The sequence below is a fragment of the Podarcis raffonei genome, chromosome 9 (assembly GCF_027172205.1).
Source record: "Podarcis raffonei isolate rPodRaf1 chromosome 9, rPodRaf1.pri, whole genome shotgun sequence".
NCBI lineage: Eukaryota > Metazoa > Chordata > Lepidosauria > Squamata > Lacertidae > Podarcis > Podarcis raffonei.
Window position 1 is genome coordinate 10226236 of NC_070610.1, and position 19638 is coordinate 10245873.

The window sequence follows — 19638 nt, forward strand, 5'->3', positions numbered from 1 at the left end:
GAAAAAGAGACTGCAGAGAAACTGAATTGATTCTTTGTGTATGTCTTCACTGTGGAAGATGTACAACAGCACCAGGTCCAAACTGGTATATTCACAAAGAAAGTGTGAAAAGCTAAGGCTGAGATCTATATGCATCTACAGATGAAGGGTGGTATACAAATTTAATAAAAATAATAAAATTAAAATATAGCAATTAGTGGCAATGAGAGGAAGTTCTAGATCTTGTTGGCCCATTAAAAAGTAACCATTCACCAGGAGCAAATGTTATCCCTCCTGAGTCTTTTCAAGAACTCAAATGTTATTATTGCTGGTCTTCTAACAAAACTATGAAACTTATCCCTAAAATACCAGCTCCATACCTGAAGACTGGAAAACGGCCAAATGTAACATACATTTGTAAAAGAGATCCAGTAAAGAAGATGTCATTTAGCATATGGACAGGGACAATGCCATACAGACTATGAACTTGGACTTTGAATACTCTTTTGATAGTTCCTCCTCAAAGACTCCTTTGTGACCCCATTGTAACAAGAGGACAAGTCGCCGGATGAAACAGTAGCTGGATAAAGAACAGGAAGCAAAAGAGTAGGAATAAATGTTCAGTTCTCACATTGGAGAGAGAAGTTGGGTTCCCCCAGGAGCTATACTGGGACCTAAATTATATAGAGTTGGGTGAGATGATGTCATTTCCTGAAAACGCCAAATTATCTGGGGTGGTAAAGATGCAAGGGGATTTTCAAGCTCCAAAAAGATCTATCAAAACAGAGTGAATGGGCATTAATACGGCAAAGGCAATTCATTGTAAAAAAGTTTAACATGATGCATGTTGACAAAATCTGAACTGAGAAACAGCTGTTGTTTCTGTGGTGGGCAGCTGAATGAAAAGGTTGAGCAGCCCTGAAAAATGTAAATTCCATATGCTAGGGATCATTAGAAAAGGGTTTAGAAATAAAACTGCTAACAATGTCATTTCTTTAAACAAATCAATGGTGCACTCACCTTCAAAATACTGGATATAGTTCTGGCAGCTGCATCTCTAAAAGAATATTGTAGAGCTGGAAAAGGTGCAGAAAAGGGCACCTAAAATGATCAGGGGGCTGGAACAAACACTTCTATGAGGAAAGGTTATTTACATTTGGCCCGTTCTATTTTTAATAAGGCAAGTAAAGGATAACGAGAAGGGCTTTATAGCTTTCTTTATACATGGGGTGAAGAAAATAGATAATACTAGAAAAGATGGGGTCATCAAATGAAGCGGAATGGCAATTCAGAGTTCATTGAGGTCAATGGGAATTACTTCTAAGTAAAAAATATAGAGGCTTGCATTGTTAATTCCTTACAAAAAATAGACATTAATTGCATAGCAGCAATAAACTGTTCAAAAATACAGGTGCCCTGAAAAATAATTGCACCGAAACACTCCCCTTTCCTAAAAGTACCACTTCATGAAACAGTTGGTGAAAATTTGATACTAGAACTTTGGTACTGCAATACAGATATTTAAGTTGTATTACTGAAGTTTCACATAAATGCCATTGTACGTATGTGTCACTCTCCCATTCTGCTCATTCATTAAGATATTCAGAGGAGGCCCTATTAACTATGTCACTGCCTACAGACCTTCATTTGTGGCAACTTGGAGGAGGGTCTTCTCCATGCGACCTCTCAGCCTGTGGAATAAGCTCCCCACCGAGATATTGAGAGCTTCTGCCAGCTGTTAAAGCCTATCTAATTACTCACATTTCCCCGGGCCTCTGATGCAAGTTCAATGATTCCTGGTCTTGGTAATTGTAATATGGGCTTTTTATTGAATATTTGTTTCAGAATTGTTGTTTGGGTCTGAATTTGTTTTATTATTCACCGATTCGGTACTTAAAAAATAATAATACCAGAAAGAACATGAATATTCTAAATACAGGACTATGCACTTTAAAGTGAGGCATTTTCTTACGGTCATTAGAAGAGGGCACGTGGAATCTAATTATGTGCCTAAAATTAATACCATCAGAGCTTTGGATTACAAACGGAGGCAGATTTGACATGATGTCTGCTCTGGTTACAGCACTGTCCAGCGAGCAATGGTTTATTTCCTTTACATGCTATTAAGTATGGAAAACCATGAACAACAGAGAAAGAACAAAAACAACACAACAGAAGTCTCAAGTGAAATAATGAAAGACTATGAAAAAGTTATCAGTTTCTTTTTCTTAAAAGGATATCACAAAGCTATGCCTGAAAAAGTAGCTATTATAGTAAGCAGAATTTTGTTGTCGCTGCCAATTTTAACACACCTGTGCTTTCTATGTAATTTGAATTTCCACCCCACCACAAGAATATATATCTCTAAAGTTGCCAGATTACAACATGAGGTCCTGCCGGCCCCTTTAAATGCATAGTATGTGGCTACAATATCGTTTGCCTCATTCCTGGTGCCTTCATTTCCCCCATAGCTGCTGTGTAGCTGCTATAATAGGTAAAGGGGATGGGCGTTGAGGGGCAGAAATTGCAGCAGTCCTGTTTTAGGATTTAAATAAACAGGCAAGATTTGGGGGGGGGTTGCAATCTGGCAAACTCTAGCCTACCAAGAAAACTGGCAGCCATGAGAGAGCTCTTTATACATACATTATTATAAAATGGGCAGCTCATCTTATAACAATGACTTCATGCTATAGACAGTTCATTTATCTAACCCGCCCCCCCCCACCAGTGTGGTTCAAAGTGATTGCATAAGGACACATTCAAGATAGAGTCCTCAAGAAATCAAAATATGCAAGTTATCCCTCCACCGCGCCCCCCCCCCCAGTATGTTTATATAGGCTTGGAAATAATACAGATAAATGAAAAGGGACATAAGCTAAGCAATTAAACATTTTAGCCTCTTCCCCAATTTAGCATAATTCTGCATTTTTAAATATAATTTGGTTGTGTCTCCCCTCCCTGCAATTTACAATTTGTCATTCTGAATAACTGGAAATGAGCCCCCCCCCCAATTAGTCAAGATTTAAATTTTATCTTCCTTTTGTTTCTTATATACCCATGTTAAATGCTATTTTTAATTACACACCCAACCTTCTTTTCAAACTATGCCTTTAAAGATTTCAGCTCTGTACTGTTAGTTCTCTGTCTGAATTCAGATTCCTTAGACTATTGCACCAAGTAGTACTTGGTGTGTGCCCTGCTTTCCCCAAGAATGCACATGAACAACTGCTAAAGGGGTCAGCAGTATGTTTTCATAATGCTGGTCTTTATCAGAGTAGGGAGGGATATAGTTCTATCCCAACAGATGCTTTTTCCATAGTATCCAATCTGTGTAAGGAAGTCTCATTGCTGCACATATATCAAACTTCCTGGTTCAGGAAGACTGTGTGCTTTAAACTTTATTGAAAGGAAGCAGAATTTAGTATATGCCTAACTTTTTCAAGACTCTGCTCAAAATGCTTTAAAACATCCAACTTGAAAATTGCAGAGGGTCTTGGCAGACCACTTAATGCTTTTCCTGCCTGCTGTAGAATTTCAAATGCAGTATTGTCAGATGTTGTATGGTTAGTAATTGCATTAGTAATGCTTCTTATATTACTTATATATTGTATTTTTATTATATTCCACAGAATTCAAATTGCAACGCAATAAGAATACAACTGAAGAAATAAAAGAAGCAATAAACACAATTATAAATCAGTATATTTAAGGTGACGGATAGGCCATCTCCCATCCTTCAACCACAAATCCACAGACAGAATGCGGACCACCTCAATGAAGCTTGTAATTTGCAGACCAGTTTGGGAATTCCTGCTTGAAAATATTGTACTCTCAAAGCAAATGGGAAATTCAATTTTATACAGCGAAACATTAAGCAGTGCTAAACACTTTTAGCATTGCATCGTTTAAAATGGTAGATTCCTGACTTTTGTAAAAATAGTAAGAATGCTCTTCTGTACTGAGCATTCTTACTTGTCTGATTTTAATGGAAAGTTAGTACAGATTTTGTATAGGGGTGAGGGGGAGATGAAATAAAACTTACCCAGTTGGTACTTTGAGTAACAACTTGATACTTGGCCAGTGCTGCATAATTGCCTCGTATTCCTTTCTCTGATATTCAGGTTGTTGAGCTTGTACTGTGTCCTCCTCCTCTTGATTGTTTTCTTAGGGACCTCGGCAGGACCATCTTCAAAAGTGACACGCTTGCTTGGTTTCTTGCAGTCTTGCTCAATATGCAGGTCTTTAACCAAGCTGAAATTCTTAGCTTCCTCAGCATCCTTTTCACATCTGTCAGACGTTCTCTGCTTAGCAGAATGGGACCTTAAAGTACAGTGCCTTTCCCCCTGAAAGTAGCCGCGACTGGCACTACGATCTACAGACTCTGGAGTGCAAACAACAGTGCTACTGAAAGAATGCTGCTCTTCAGCCGGGTTGATTTTCTTCAAAAATATTCTACAATCCTTAAAGGTTTTGTCTTTCCAGTCATCTTCACCAAAGGCATGTGCTTTCCCAATATTTTTTTGGTTGTGATCTACGGATTGTGCGCTTGGTCTACAATTATTTGTCAAGCCAGGCTTTGTGCTGAGGTCTGTCAATTGTGTTTTCTGTTGATAAAATGCACCTGTGGTTTCATTTCCAGTTGAAGTGATTCTCGGAGAGTCTACAAGAATTGCGGGCGATTTAGTGTCTACTGTACCATTCTCGTGGCTTGTGCTCGTTTTGTTGTTAATTTCCTGACTTGTGTTAGCAAAACGCTGGCTTTGGCAGAAGAATCGCAAATGCTGCTTTTTCGATTTCCAGTCACTTGTTCCATGATTGTACAGCTTTTTCACCTGTCTCCACCGATCGTGCTGTAAATTCTCAAATTTGGTTCTTCTTAATTTCGCTAAAGTGAAGTTACGTTTCCTCTTTAAGACTCGAGACCTGACTATTTTATGGAGGATTTGAATCTTTCCCACAGAGTTCGATGGCGTGGATAGTGCAAATTTTTTAAAGTGCTTTCTCAAAGGACTAGTATTACAATCGCATTGTCTTGTTCCAATTTTAAATTGCCGGGTACTGATTACTTCAACAGGATTGCGAGCATTCGCCTTTCTCACTAACGCCAGTGACTGTGTTTCCGTAGTTTGCATAAACCATGTGCACAGTTCATCTATATTACACTTTTTCTGGAAAAGCATTTTTATAGGAGAGTTTTCAAGCTGTAACACGCAGGAGTCCAAAGGCTTTGATACTTTAATGCTATAGTCTTGTTCAATATGACACCGCTCATCATAGAGGCATTTTTCAAATTCTTCTCCGTTCACGTGCAACCAAGTATTTGTTATCTGTTCATATCTACTATTTAGTTCTTTTAACAAGGAATCATTAGAAATGGAAGGATCCCACCATCTGAGGGAAGAATTTGATGAAATGGTGGGATCTGACGACATTTCATTAACAAATCTAAACTTATTATTCTCTGAACTTTTTTTTGCTTTTTCTGGGGCCTTATTTCCTGAGGTATCTTTGGGTGCCATGTTTGAATGTTTTATTTTTTGATTCTTAGCATTTTTCAAACAGAGCTTATAGGATTTGTGTAGAAAGGCACGTCTACAAGACAGTGAGTTAGAGGATGCTAAGGACTGTAAGAAAGGCAGCGATGGTCTTCTATCTCTAAGAGATTGTCTCAAAGGGATTTCAGGTTTACTTGGTGCTACTGTAATAATTTCGTCTGAAAAATCCTTACTTTTATCATTCCAATAGCTTTTTGAAACATCCAACTTATTGCATTGTTGATCAACCTTCTTAGGAGACCCATATTTTTCTAACACAGTCTCTTGTTCTAAAGGAGGCAGGCAACTGCTAATACTCACTATTCTTTCCTGAGATGAAATCTGGTTAACAGTCACTGATATGCCAGATATTTTTACTTTTGCTGGTCTACCAGGTTTTCTAATTATATTTAAAGGCTTCTGTTTTGGTCTTACGATATTGCTACAATGGGATGGTAGCATTGGGCTGCTCTCTAAAGGTCTAACATACTCATAGCCAGATGCAGAGGTCTTGCGTTCAATAGAGTTTTGCATACTTCTGTTTTTTGGCAAACTATTCCTTGTTTCTGAGTTCTGCTTCACTTCATCAGATTCACATACAACATGATTGTGAGGACTTGGTACCAAACTGACTACATTTAGGCTACTTTCAGAAACACACCTCTTAGTCCTTCGTGACCTTCCAAAGACCACTGTCACAGTAATGTTCTTGTTAATATTACTGTCCTCTAGAACTTCTGCATTGGAGCTCACGCTTTTTCCCCTAGCACTGATGGAATCACTTATATTATTGGCATTTTCAGCATCTACCTTAGGCTTTGGCGGTCGGCCAATTGGACGCTTAATCTGCTTCACAACTTGAGGACCTAATTTTTTTGGTCGGCCCGGTTTTCTTTTCAGAGAGGATCCATTTCCACTTTGTTCTACAGGATCTTCATTTGGCTTACGCTCACCAATGTTTGTTTCATGAGCAATTACTGAAGGAAAAACAGAATTTACTTCATTTTTAGGGCTGTTTTCAAGAGAAACAGTTTTACCAGGATCCACAGCTTCCAATTGTTTTTCTGCCAGCACACTTGTTTTCCGCTGAAGAGAATAAAGGTCAATGTTTAATTTAGCGGAATCATTTACAGAGGTTAGTGTGTATTTCACTCCTTCGCTACTATTAATCTCTGAAAGGAACATAAGTTTTATAGGACTAGTGTAATTTAGTGCTGGAGAATTATCTCCCACATCAGAACTTGATTGCAAGTCCTCATTATGGTAAGTCAACGTATCTGAATTGAATGCTGATGATTTCAAAAGGCTTTTATATCCTTCATCAGACACTTTTTCTTCTTTTGTTGGCAGACATTCCTGTTTGCTATTATTGCTACATGGAGCATGAGCTTGTGACAGTACATATTGTCCCGTACTTCCACTTTCACTCATGCTAATAAGAAGACCATTTTTAGCATTCTTGTTGGCTTCATACTTGTGCGTATCTTTCAGTTTGCTGGATATTTTATAACTATTAAACAATGGCTTTTTAGTCTTTTGAGCCATATTTATTGTATCTTCCAAACGCTCTACAACAACATGTAGATTTGTGTTTCGTACAATCTTATTTATATCTTCGTTGCTGCACGTTTGGGCCTGTAAATCTTTCAGCATTTTTTCTCTTTCCATGCAGTTAGCTTTTTTCCCGTTTGAGGATTTTTGAAATAAAAAATTGTTTGTCACATACACAGAGCACCACATAGGAGGAATAACATTATGTTTGGTCCTGTCCAACATCCTATCATCATCTCCCTTCACAGAGACTGGATCCATATGTAGTTCACAATTTCCATGTATTTTAGCCAAGCTGCTTTGGGATGCTGTAGAAGTATTTTCTGAAAATGCTACTAAACCAGAATTGGTCTCTGAGTTATTCAGAAGTAGTTCTACTGTCTCTTCTTGACCTATTGGCAAAGACTTTGATTTAATGGGAGAAAATAGCTGATATTTATTTTCATTAATTTGTAAAGAATGATCTTTTGATGTGCTATGATTTTCATTTTTGTTTGGCGATGGTTTGTAAATTTTTTTCACATTTCTCTTTGAATTTGCCTTTTTCCTTGTGAAGGTTTCATCCAGACTGGCTATCTCTCTCTTAATTTGCAACGATTGTCTTTTAAACAGTGATGAATCGGGGGAATTATGCAGTGCAAATAAGGTTTCTTGCCGTTTGCGAAATCGTGTTTGGATAATTTTATTTTCTGCTTCTTTGTCATGCTGGCTCAACAACTCCATAAAATTATAATCATTTGCCTTAGCATCATGTAAGAGAGAGGTTATGAAGCTCTGTAATTTAAGATCAGATTCTGTTCTCCCATCACTCTTAGATAATTTTGCAAGATTTGCTGTATCAGTAGTTTCGATTGATTTTAATTTCTCATTAATTCTATCCATTAAGTCCTGAAAGGCGGCAGCATTTTCAACTTTTTCAAGCTTATCAGAATTTATAAGGCTAGTTTCTTGATTTGCACTTAGAAAAGTCTTATCCACGTTACCGGCCACTTCCGCAATGCATAATTTATTTTTCGGTTCACACACAGAACAACTTCTTTCAGCTCGCGACAGGGAAGGAGGCTGATTACGATTCATTTCAAGTCTATTTAGAGATCCTTCAAGTGATTCCTCCAAATAATCATATTCATCAGCTTCCACAGGTGATAATGTAGGTGGTGAAGGGCTGTGGCCTCTGCTAGCTTTGTTAATCTTTTGCCCTGCTGAAATGAGATTTGTACAAAGTGCTGTTCTTGCCGCGTGGCTCTTACACTCCTTTAATTGTTTGAGACAGCACCTAGGAGGACTAGAAGGCACAGGATTCCCTTTGTTTACCACTGTGTTAACATATCCAACGGTCACAGACTGGCACGACAAACGATCTAAGTCTTTCACAGAGACTGACAGAGGTGGCAAACAAGTATTTGGTCTTTGATTTTGTAAACAGCACCTTTTCATTTGCATGTTGCCATCACAACTGCAGACTGGAATGTGCACATCATCTTCAGATGCTTCTGAATGTATAGTTTGCGGCAGCTGGCAACTGCCAACAGAATCGATACACGATTCTTGGATTAAAAATTTCAACATAGCTAAAATCTGATGCCCGTGATAAGAGCACAACGATTCCAAAACTTTGCTTAGAGCAGAATTTCCTCTTTCCAATTTAGATGTTTCCTCTGATTTTGCATCATCTGTTGCACTTGAACTGAAAACGAAAAGCAGATCAAAACAAAAAGGAAATTGCAGTTAAATATGGCACAATATGACTGAAGGTTAATTCTGATAAGGTACCAAAACTCTTATTTCAAAAGTTACACTTCCACTGAGGTTCTGCATATACATTGTATGGAACACATACAACATTAATGAATCTGCTAACATTATGTGATACAACAGTAAGAAAAACTCAAGCTTGGCTAATAAATTGTTTTCTTAGTCAGATAGATTCTCCAATATAAAATATGCAACTGCACCTTCCATAAAATAGTCTAACCACAGAAATAATAAGCCTTCATTTACTCCAGTGAGATAATATTTTAATTTAAACAATAGTCACGATATGGTTGTCATCCTAATCACATTTTAACTATAAGTAAATTACACTTAAATCAATAGGACTCTGGGCCGCTTCACACATGGCCAATTTCTAATACAAAGATCATGTCTTAATAGCAAATTTTGTGAGTTCTAAAAGTACATTTTGTGCTACAAAAGCACAAAGTGCAGGAAAAAAACCTCAGTTGGTTGATGGTTTCCCCTACTAGTACATGGAGCAAAACATATACATTTGAATTTATCAGACATGATTGTATATTTGTTTTCATTTTGATTATATATTTTGTGGTTTTATATTTTGACTTTGTTCTGTGAACTACCCTGAGACCCCCGGGTATAGGGTGGTTTATAAATTCAATAAATAATAATATATTCAAGATGTAATGAGCTTCCTAGAAGAATGTCATATTTCCATACAGGAAATTAGCCATTTGGTAAGCAACCCTTACTCCGAAAAAAATGTGTTCTGGAAGTAAAACACTAATATTAAATTTCATTTGACGCTTATTTAGGTTAAGTTACCAGTTAAATGAGGAATGCAGTATTTCCTTTTATATCTTGAATTTAAGAAATCAGTATTACTTAAAAGAGCTTTATTTGGGCCAGACTATTTCCAATCTCTTTCTAAACATGCAGCAGTCTGCTAAACACAAATAAAATAAAATTGAATGGATACTGTGTACAGCGGTGCCTCGCAAGACAAAATTAATTCGTTTCCGCGAGTTTTGTCGTCTTGCGATTTTTTTCGTCTTGTGAAGCACGGTGTCGGGAAAGTTTTGGAAAAGCTTCAAAAATCACCAAAGTCTTTAAAAACCTCAAAAAAGGCTACCACACCGCGTTCTATGAGTTGCTCCTCGAAGTCAAGTCGCAACTGTATTAACGGTGTTAAGAAAAAGGAAACAAACTTGCAAGACGTTTCCGCCTTGCGAAGCAAGCCCATAGGGAAAATCGTCTTGCGAAGCAGCTCAAAAAACAAAAAACCCTTTCGTCTAGCGAGTTTTCCGTCTTGCGAGGCATTCGTCTTGCGAGGTACCACTGTAATGTTGGATATTTAACTACCCACTGCAGGTATTGTTCTAAAAATGCTGGCTTTTCTTTTAAAATCTACACTGCATATTTGAATTTGGACCCTGTGTTGCTTTAGTTCACTCAAAACTTTACATGAATGGTTTTCCTCATTCCTTTCAAGGGCAGAGTCAACTCTTGGTCTTTTAGAACTATGTTGTCCTTCATTTAAATAAATGGGAAAGCCCTTATGGGTGCCCACAACATGACAACTGTGTGTAGTGGGTACCATTTTTAAAGTCACTGTACAACTGAGTCAATGAAAAGGAATCAAGTGCACATATATTTCAATTTATAGGACAAGTCTATCTATCTATGGGAATCAATGTAGTTTTTATAGTTTAGAGTAAATCTATATGGATCTAAATAGGGCTTCAACTAAAATAACCAGTTAAATATTTTCTCTAACTACATATTTAAAACTGTTACTACTTACCTAATCATTAATTCAAACTGAAAAGGTAATAGCTCATAGCAGAAAGTAAATACAGATTTAAGAACAACATTCCTGAATTGCAACCTCAATCATTAACATCTATCAATATTTTTTAAAGTACTGATTAAGAGAAGTTAACTTATATTAATATAATTCTGTTTCAGAAAAGTATGTATTCAAACATATCACCAAACTCTGAACATGACACTAGCTGTCCATTTTTGTTTTCTAAAATATTTAGTGTTTATAGCTTTAACCTTATAGAATTGCAGAAAATGTTTTTTTTTAAGATATACTTTATCAGATCACATGTAGCATTAGTACTGCTGTTGATTCAGAAGTTGTAAAGCATAGTCTTGCTCTTGTCTAAAAATAATATAGAATTTCTCTAGATTATACTATTAAGTCCCTGTTACCAGATTAAAAGCTCCAAATTTACATGTCAAGTGTTCCTAGGTTACCAAGAGTATATTATTTTGATGGCTCAGGTAGCTCTGAATAACAATTGTGAAATAGTCCCAAAGAAAGGAAGACCCAAAGCCCAGTGATAGAGAACATGCCTAGAAGCGTACATAAAATACAGTATTTTATGTCTTTATCTAAAATAACTGAAGCTGTAGGGCTGGAAAAGACCTCCATTTGAGACTTTGGAAAACCACTGCTGGTCAGGTTATGCAACGGTGGCCTAAAAGGACCAATAAGCTAAATCTTTACAATCGAAGTTCATTTATGTTTATGTGCAACTGTAGTGCATTGATTATAGTGTCGGTGATGCAAAGTGGGTTTGGTACAATTGACTTATCAAATAAGTGTGACACAGAAACAATAAAACTTCCTGTTATTGATCATATATAAAAGTCTCACAGTACTCTGACTTTTCAATGATTTAGATGGGGCTTTAAATCCCTTCAGCAGCCAAAGTCTATCCATCTATGAATGGAGACGATCTCTAGAGGTCAGTAAGCAACTGATATAAGAAAAACCCAAGATTTGCACTGGGTTACAGAAGACCCGTGTTCAGGAAATGTAGATAGGTTTCCCTCAAGAAGCTGTCCTAAGGGTGGATTCACAGTATAAGTAAGTACTGCAAAGGAAACATAATTCCCAACACCATGTTTCTATCACAACGCTAACGTAGGGGTATTTGAATGGGAGAACTAATGGACAGAGGGTTCATATCCAAAACTGCAATCAGGCTTAATTTAGCAAAAATAAGGGGGGGCTCCTTCACCCCCATTATCCTGGGTAACAGGATTTAGAAACACTTGTTTACCCGCCCCCCCTACAGTTCTTCCCTTAAAACTATCCATTTGCACAATTACTAGTACAGTATGTGCAAGATTACCTCCTACTGAAAAGGCCATGGAAAAAGTCAAGCCATGCTTCCTAACAGCCAGGTTACAATGAGAAAAATGTCATCTTGCAAAATATTCAGTTTCAGAATGTGTTCTATAAACTTGAATAGTCAAGCACAATAATTTAGATTGGCATGATACCAGTCATTCACTTTTACAAAGTAAATAATCTCTGCAAGTAAATGTATGCATTAAAAATGTTTGTATGAATTTCTCAGACCTTTCCACTTCAAATATAAATGTCAGCCCCTAATTGTGAAAGAATGACATGCTTCATGTTATTAGGGAACCAAGAATGGCAGAGAAATAAACTATAAATGTATCTAAAGGTATGATTCCCATCAGTGAAAAAGACTGTAGAAAAGGAAACAAGAGGTAGTACATACATATACCCTGAGGACACATATACATACATAGAATAGCTTAGCTTCTCTACTGAATTTCCAATACTGTTTCTCGCTGCACATATAGTGCCATGCATAGATTAGGCTACACAGTTAACAGTATTTTACTCTTGTTTTGACACTAAAGGGGAAATTGCAATGAGATTTACCACTAGTCCTATGCATTTTGTTTTACCACAAAGTGAAGAAAAGTTTAAAAGCTATCTGTTGGCTTTAAATGGGCATTTAAAAGAGCATGTTATAATAATATGGATTTCCTCATCTGGTCTACAATTAAAATACAGGTATTTACAAGATACTGGAAATTGAAACTGATTATAAATGTGAACGAATTTGTAAAATTTGCAGATCAGAACTGATCGGTTTCCCTAACTATGGGGAAAAATCCAGCAAGAAGTTCACCTGCACACGTCCCATTTAAATAAATTGAATCTGCGCAAGAGGCAGTGGCCCATATATGAAAAATATTGCCCTGTGTCAATGTTTGTGCTAGGTGTGTAAAAAGTGAAATTGTAACTTATTGCAACTTTGCTCTTGTTATACCACTGTTGTCTTGCCCATGGATTAAATCAAATGAGGCAACATAAAAGTATTTTTCTTTTTACTGAATGAGCAAATCAATGACACATCAGTTTTGTAAATTTATGTGCAAAAGCATTGAAGTGCTTTACTAAAAATTACAACATAGAAACACATTAACAAATTCATACAATCAGATTTAGAAATATAACAACACAAAGAGGAAACAGAATTACAGTACATTTACAACACAAGACAAATACATGGAATTCATTAGAAAATATTGTAATAAATAATTCATGAATTATAGTGCAATTGATTTATGCATAAATAGAACTAATTGCCTAGAAATCAGTTATTAACAAAATCTGTCAAAAATCAAGGCAGCCACAGAGTTTTACTAAATTACTGCAACAATGGAAATACTGCAATTAAAAAAAACACACAAATACAGGTATTTGTACTGTAAACAACTAAAAAAACAGTATTACTAAAGTTAATATACAATTTAATTTAATATAAAATAGTCATTAGCTACCAGAAATGGTTTAAACAACTTTACTGAGCAGTAGTTCTAAAAACAGAGGCACTGTTTTTTTTTTTAATATAAAATACTTGAGAAACATTCAAATAAGTAGAAAGCATGTAGGGCTTGCTTTCACCTTCATTTAAAAGTCTGCTGAAATATGTATTTTCAGAGACTTGTCAATTTCTAAGTAGCATCTGGTAACTGAATTTAAAAGTACTTCAAAATTATAACTTAAACAACCTTTTTAAAAGAACACATTAGGGATGGATAAGGGGAGTCTATGCATTTCCCTGCCTTTCCTCAGTTGTATAATCAAAGGTTCAGACCATTCATTAGAAATAATTACATTTCTTTTTTAAAACGTACAGGTTGAGCATTATCTACAAACTATCAAAAAATATTTTAATATACTATTTCTGACCAAAAATAAATACAAGTACTAAAATGCTGAAAATTAATATTACATATAAAACTACCACTGTTAAAAGTCAATAGCAAAATGATCCCTGATTTTATGAATCCTGTTACTTTTTTTGGTCAGGCCACCTTTTAAAATGATATTAAAAGTGTACTGTAATGTCTTTGATATATATATCTCTGACTAAAGTCTAATATTGTCTGAGAAATTTAAAAAAAAGGCTGAGATCTAAGAAGTCGTGCATCAGTGGGAAATCCTCTCACAGTGGAATCCCCCTCTTATGTCACGTAACACAGTGGTCCAGAGGCTCTTGATCCTCAGGAACCAATTTTCAGGGGGGACAAAGGAACTGTAGTGAGGATGGATGGAAATGATGGTGTCTAAGAAGGATCCCAGCTCATGTATTAAGCAGTAAACTAAGTCCCAATAGCTCTCCAAGTAAAATGTTCTAGAAAAGACAGTGAAACCTGTAATCTTTTTTTTCTACTGGGAAAGACACAAGAAATCAATCATCTTAATCCTGACAAAAATATGGCTTAGTTCTTCAAAACGAAAGATGACCTGGACACCTGATGTTTGGTGGTCTCTTAATTTCTCTAATACAGAATTTTGCTTTTAAAAGATTTCCTAATACGCAACAGAGCTGAAGAAGATTCAGCACGGAACCAAGAGGCCAGTTTTGTTACCTTTATTTTATATTGTCACTCCAGTTTTTCAAATATCAATAAGAAAGGGCTGATTCCCCTCTCAATAGTTTATTATGAAATGTTACCAACTGAGGTGGATAGCATACTTTTAAAATGTAACGGCATGTGAATTCAGATGGTATAATTCACAGAGTCGAAATAATATTACCTTACACAAAATGTTGCTTAGAACGTGTTCAGTCACACATGCATGGCAAAATACAGTGTCTGAAAATTGTAAGCTTTCCCATAAAAATCTAGTTTTTCAATGAAAAAGGCCATGGATGTCTCCATTAATATGAGATATGATTTGACAGTATACCCAGGTTACATAGTATAAAATCTAGTGGCTATGATCCTTCCCTTAGGGGGCACATTGCCAACACATAAGGAATTTCCATAGGGCTCAAAAGCAACTCTGTTGCTCTGCTTACGCCCTGAGCCCATGTGAATTCACAGGTAGCACAGTGGATGGTTTTCAGGGACTGGATGTGTACGTGTGTCCCAGACGTTCACACAGCCCCACTTGGTCAAGTTACATAAGCTCTGGTGCTTGCAAAAACTGGAGGTGCACACAGGGATCCCATCTCCCAGGCTGCCTTAGTGCACTGCTTGCGTGCTTGCTGGGAGAGCCAAGTGGAACATGGTAAATCTATGAACACAAAGGGATTCTTCTTGCAGGGAAGGATCATGCCCAGTAGGAATACTCTGAAATTCATTTAAAAAATTGTAATCTAAAGGTAACTGGTCCTCTGAGATTCTATGAAAGGTTATATATTTAAAATGAACTGCCCGGCTTCCAAACAGTAAATATACAAATAATCTCTAGTTACTGAAGATTCAAAACAGTTTCACTGTTTCATATCTGTAATTCTATAAGACCCTGAACTGTAAATTTGGTTATTAGCAAAGTGATGATGTATCAGCCCACCAAAATGAAAACCTGATGTTCATTTTGATAAAGTAAAAAGTTCTGAAATGTCACAGCAGCAAATACATTACTGTTACAAGTGAGGTTTTTCAGTAGGAGTGTTACACAATCCTTAAATAAAATGTAAGTAGTCATAACACCAACTAACTAATCAGCACACTTAAACCAAAATAACCATTCTCAAGCTCATTCGGTGCACATTATGAACATGCTCTAATCTGCATTCCAACTTTCATCTTTAACCCTTACAAGTTAGCTTATTTTCCACACTAAAGGAAAACAGTTAATTTTATGCCTTTAGTATTCCATCTTATTTAATAGTTAATCATTCTATAGCTACACTAAATTTGTCAGTTTTCACAAGTATATATTTTGTAAACACCAATTTCTTGCTAAACCAACAATAAAATGAACAGAACCAAGTTTTATACCTAACACACGCTTTTTAAAATGAAACTTTATCTATATCAGATGTTTAGCCTTTATGTAGCTTCTCTTCCATAGAAAATTCTATATTCAGCTAATACTTCACATTAGTTTCCAAGTTAAGAAACTAGCACTGTCCCCTAAATTTCCCTTGATTTGTATTATTTTCAGCTACTTGCAACTTCTGAAAAATTCTGAGGCATAAATGTCTTCAAAGTATTAATCATGTATTTCCTTAATAAGATGGATTATTGAATGGCTAGGGTCACTCTTCATCAGTAAAAAAAAATGCTTCACATGACAAATACATGTTATTCCAAACATTTTATGCTATTGACTACTGAATAAAACCTGAATCTTTTTCACTTATTTGTACAAGGATTATATTAAATACAAACTATCACAATTGTGATCGATTCTATCATTTTGTCCACAGTGAAAACCCTGAATAAAGTTATTCTTCAAAAAGGCATGTATGTGGTTTCTGAACTGTAAAATTTGTCTTCTGTCTAAGTGAATTTTTCTGTTTCTCATGTGTGTATGTTGAACACAGCCGCATACACACACACACACACACACACACACGCACACAGAGGTTTCTAACAAATGAAACTATATAGGCTTGCTGCTATTTTTGCAGGTGCCAGTCCCTGAATCCGTTATGTTAAATAACCCAGTGTCTTGCAATCGGAGTTTCTTTTTCGGCGGAGTCTTCAGCGTTCCAGATCTTTCTTTAACTTTGTATTCTAAAGTGCTGTGAGGTACCCCATATATTCCTTGTGCTTTGGAAACACTCATTTTTCCACTCATTACCATTGTGATAGCTTCCTCCATTATTTCATGATCATATTGTCGGTAGCGACCACGTTTTTTCCTTGGCTGTTTGTTATCCTTGCGATCTAAACCATCTTCTGTGGATTCAGAGGTGCCATCAACAATTCCATTCTTAGCATTAAGACACAAAGGAGAGAGGTCCCCATGCAGAAAGTATGAATCAACACTTGACTGAGTTACAGCTGCAGAACATTCGATTTTGTTCTGTTTTGGGAGTATATTTTTCAATTTTTGAAGAGCTGATCCTTCTAAGACTGATGGGGTTTTGGAAACATGGTACATAACATCCAGAAGTCCAGCACTATCAGGCTGTTGTTTGGGCACAGCATTGATTCTTAGCTGAGGAATTTTTAACTGTACTGTTGGAGCTGAAGTTTCATATTGTACATTTTCATTTTTTTCTTTAAACTGAGTGACCATTCTTTGTAGAGTTAACTGATGGAGGTAACTGGAAGCTGTTGGGAATCTTAATTCTGAGGTTTCAAGTAGAGTGAGTTTACTTTTTTCTGTGCGCTCTGCTCGAGCTTTTGCCCACAAGGCTACTTTTTGCAGCACTGCACAAGTTTCTCTACTGTCTTTGTAAGAGTAACTGTCATTGAAATCTCGAGTTTTGTTTCTAAAGGGTGCAGGCTTTCCTGCTGGTAAGGCTTCTAAGTGGAGAAGTAAAGTTTTTTGAGGTATGCCATAAAGTATGCCTGCTTTATTAACGTCCAGTGCTCCGGACTGAATGTCTTTCAACGCTTTTGAGAGCAAACCATCTGCAAACTCAGCACTTCTTTCCACATAGTCCTCTCTGTGTCTGTGGAGTCTCCTGGATGGATGGAATGAAACGATGGTGAACTGATGCATGAGAGACTCTCACACAGCTATGGAAGGGAAGGGTCCACTCCTTTATTATACTCCTTGCTTAGGTAACATCACTGCTTCTGATACTTTTAAGTCTTTGAGATGTGGTAGCTATTGATTACCATAGCAAAAGCTACAGTTCTGGTAGGACCATGTGTCAAAAATGATACCCCAGCTTCTACAGCAGCCCTTCCAAGAACTTTAAATCCTAGCTCAGTATTTGATAACTTTCGTATCTGCTTGCAATTCCCTTTTGACAGATGCTTGCAGAGTAACACTTAAAAACTTTACACAATTTAACATCCATTGAATGCCCCCATCCAAAAGGAGTTTTGTTAGTAGAAACGTGACGTTACCGCTAAACAAGTAATAAAAGAGTCAACCCCCTCATAGAAACTTCGTTGCAACTACTAACAGAAAACATATTAAGACATCCAACTAATTTTTCAGTTTTGCAATTAAGTCCTAATCTTACATCCTAATTGCTAATAAAATGATCTATTTTTTCCCCCACGACTATCTGAAAAAACAAGCAATTTTAAAACAACATGGAATAATTCTATTGAACTGTTAGTCTTTTTTTAAAAAAAAAGTTTGCAAAAAGCACAATTGACAAAAAGAGCCTGCTATTGATGGAAGGATGCTAAAATTATAAAATCTGTTATTTAACTATTATTTCAGTAAATAGTACATTTCAGCACATTAAACATCTAATAATAAATGGGTCTCTCAGCAGCATGACACGAGTGGTAGTATCAAAATGCAAGAATGGCCATCAAGAGCTCTCTCTTTCACTAGGAAACAATAAGGAGTATAGCTGTTTTTAAAAAAACTTTCTACTATTAAAATGTAAATATTTTTCTTTGTCTCTAAATCATGAAGAATAAATTTTCTTCAATAGCCTAGTTTCCTTATGTATGTAAGCATTCAGTAAAGTTTGGTGATTGTTCTGATAACTTTTCTTTAACAGAAAAATGTGAAAAACACAAAATGAAACATATGAGTTATATATGAACACACAATTATGAGTGAAACTCTTTGGCAAAAGCAAAACATGTGTCAGTAAACATTTTACAGAAATCGGTTACAAAAGAAATATGTTTTCAAGCTTAAAATTTAATTTCCATTTATTACGTTTAACAAAACAAAAATAATGTTTATTTGCTTACCCAGACACAGAATTTTCAGAACAAGATCCATCATATGCTGACTGTTCCAAGCTTGTTTTCTTTGTAGAAAGATCTAGCACTCCATCCCCTATTGTAATAGCAAACAGTATAAGGATTACTTAGGTAATAGGTTTCCTTTACAGTAACAAAATTCATTTTAATGTTCCTTTTCATCAAAAAGCTATCTCTAAATTATTGTACCCGAACCTCCTTACGCTGGTCTACGACAGTAATAAAGATATGTTGTTGTTGCTATCTCTAACTTTACAAAACATCAAAGTACAATGGTCGGGCCACTGTAGGCAAGATCTACCAATTTGTAGGCCTCAATTTGTAGGTTGTCAACATGATTAATTCTTCATTCACCAGTTCCTCAAAGTCACCCTTACCCTGCTACAATTAGGCTTGGCTCCAAGAGAAGGCTTTTTTCAAGCCTAGTTTTTGCTGAGGTGCATGTGATCTTCCTGTAGATTACAGCTGGGGAGTGAGGGTTAACCATGCCTTCCCCAACTGCACTCTCTAGGAAAATTACTCCCCTTTAAGATTGAAAAAGCTAAAACGTTTCTTTCAAGACTAATTACTGCCAGTGGAGAGAAATATGAGTGCCCTTGGAGCATGCATGTGCTGTAGTGGTGTGTGATGAGGGCCCATGACAGTTTCTCGGGTTTTCAAAATGTGCTCACAGATCTAGAAAGGTTGGTGACCTATGGTGCAGGTCATGTATGTCCCCAGCCCCGGGGCCAAATAGGGTTCCAAGTTCCACATACAAGCCTGATCTATACATGCAGCAGAATGAGAATGCCTGGAGATGAAGAATGCTTTTTTAATGCTCCCCTATCAGTGGCGTAGCGTGGGGGGTGCAGGGGGGGCCGGACGCACCAGGTGCAACATCTGGGGGTTAGGGTTAGGGGGTGCAAAT

The 19638-nt window shown here is 36.5% G+C and overlaps 1 protein-coding gene across 7 annotated transcripts in view; it reads right to left on the bottom strand.

Moving 5' to 3' along the window:
* LCORL (ligand dependent nuclear receptor corepressor like) overlaps window positions 1–19638 on the bottom strand; it is a 62135-nt gene that overhangs the window by 7943 nt on the left and 34554 nt on the right. For 2 of the 7 annotated variants that reach the window (XM_053402758.1, XM_053402761.1), the window contains exons 6-8: window positions 18720–18810; window positions 4022–8751; window positions 1000–1055 (exon numbers count right to left, since the gene is read on the bottom strand). In XM_053402758.1, the coding sequence (XP_053258733.1) occupies window positions 1000–1055; window positions 4022–8751; window positions 18720–18810 (4877 nt within the window). Of the gene's footprint in view, window positions 1–999; window positions 1056–4021; window positions 8752–12945; window positions 17516–18719; window positions 18811–19638 lie in introns of those variants that run through there. The other 5 variants (XM_053402759.1, XM_053402760.1, XM_053402763.1 and 2 more) reach the window with 5 other exon arrangements.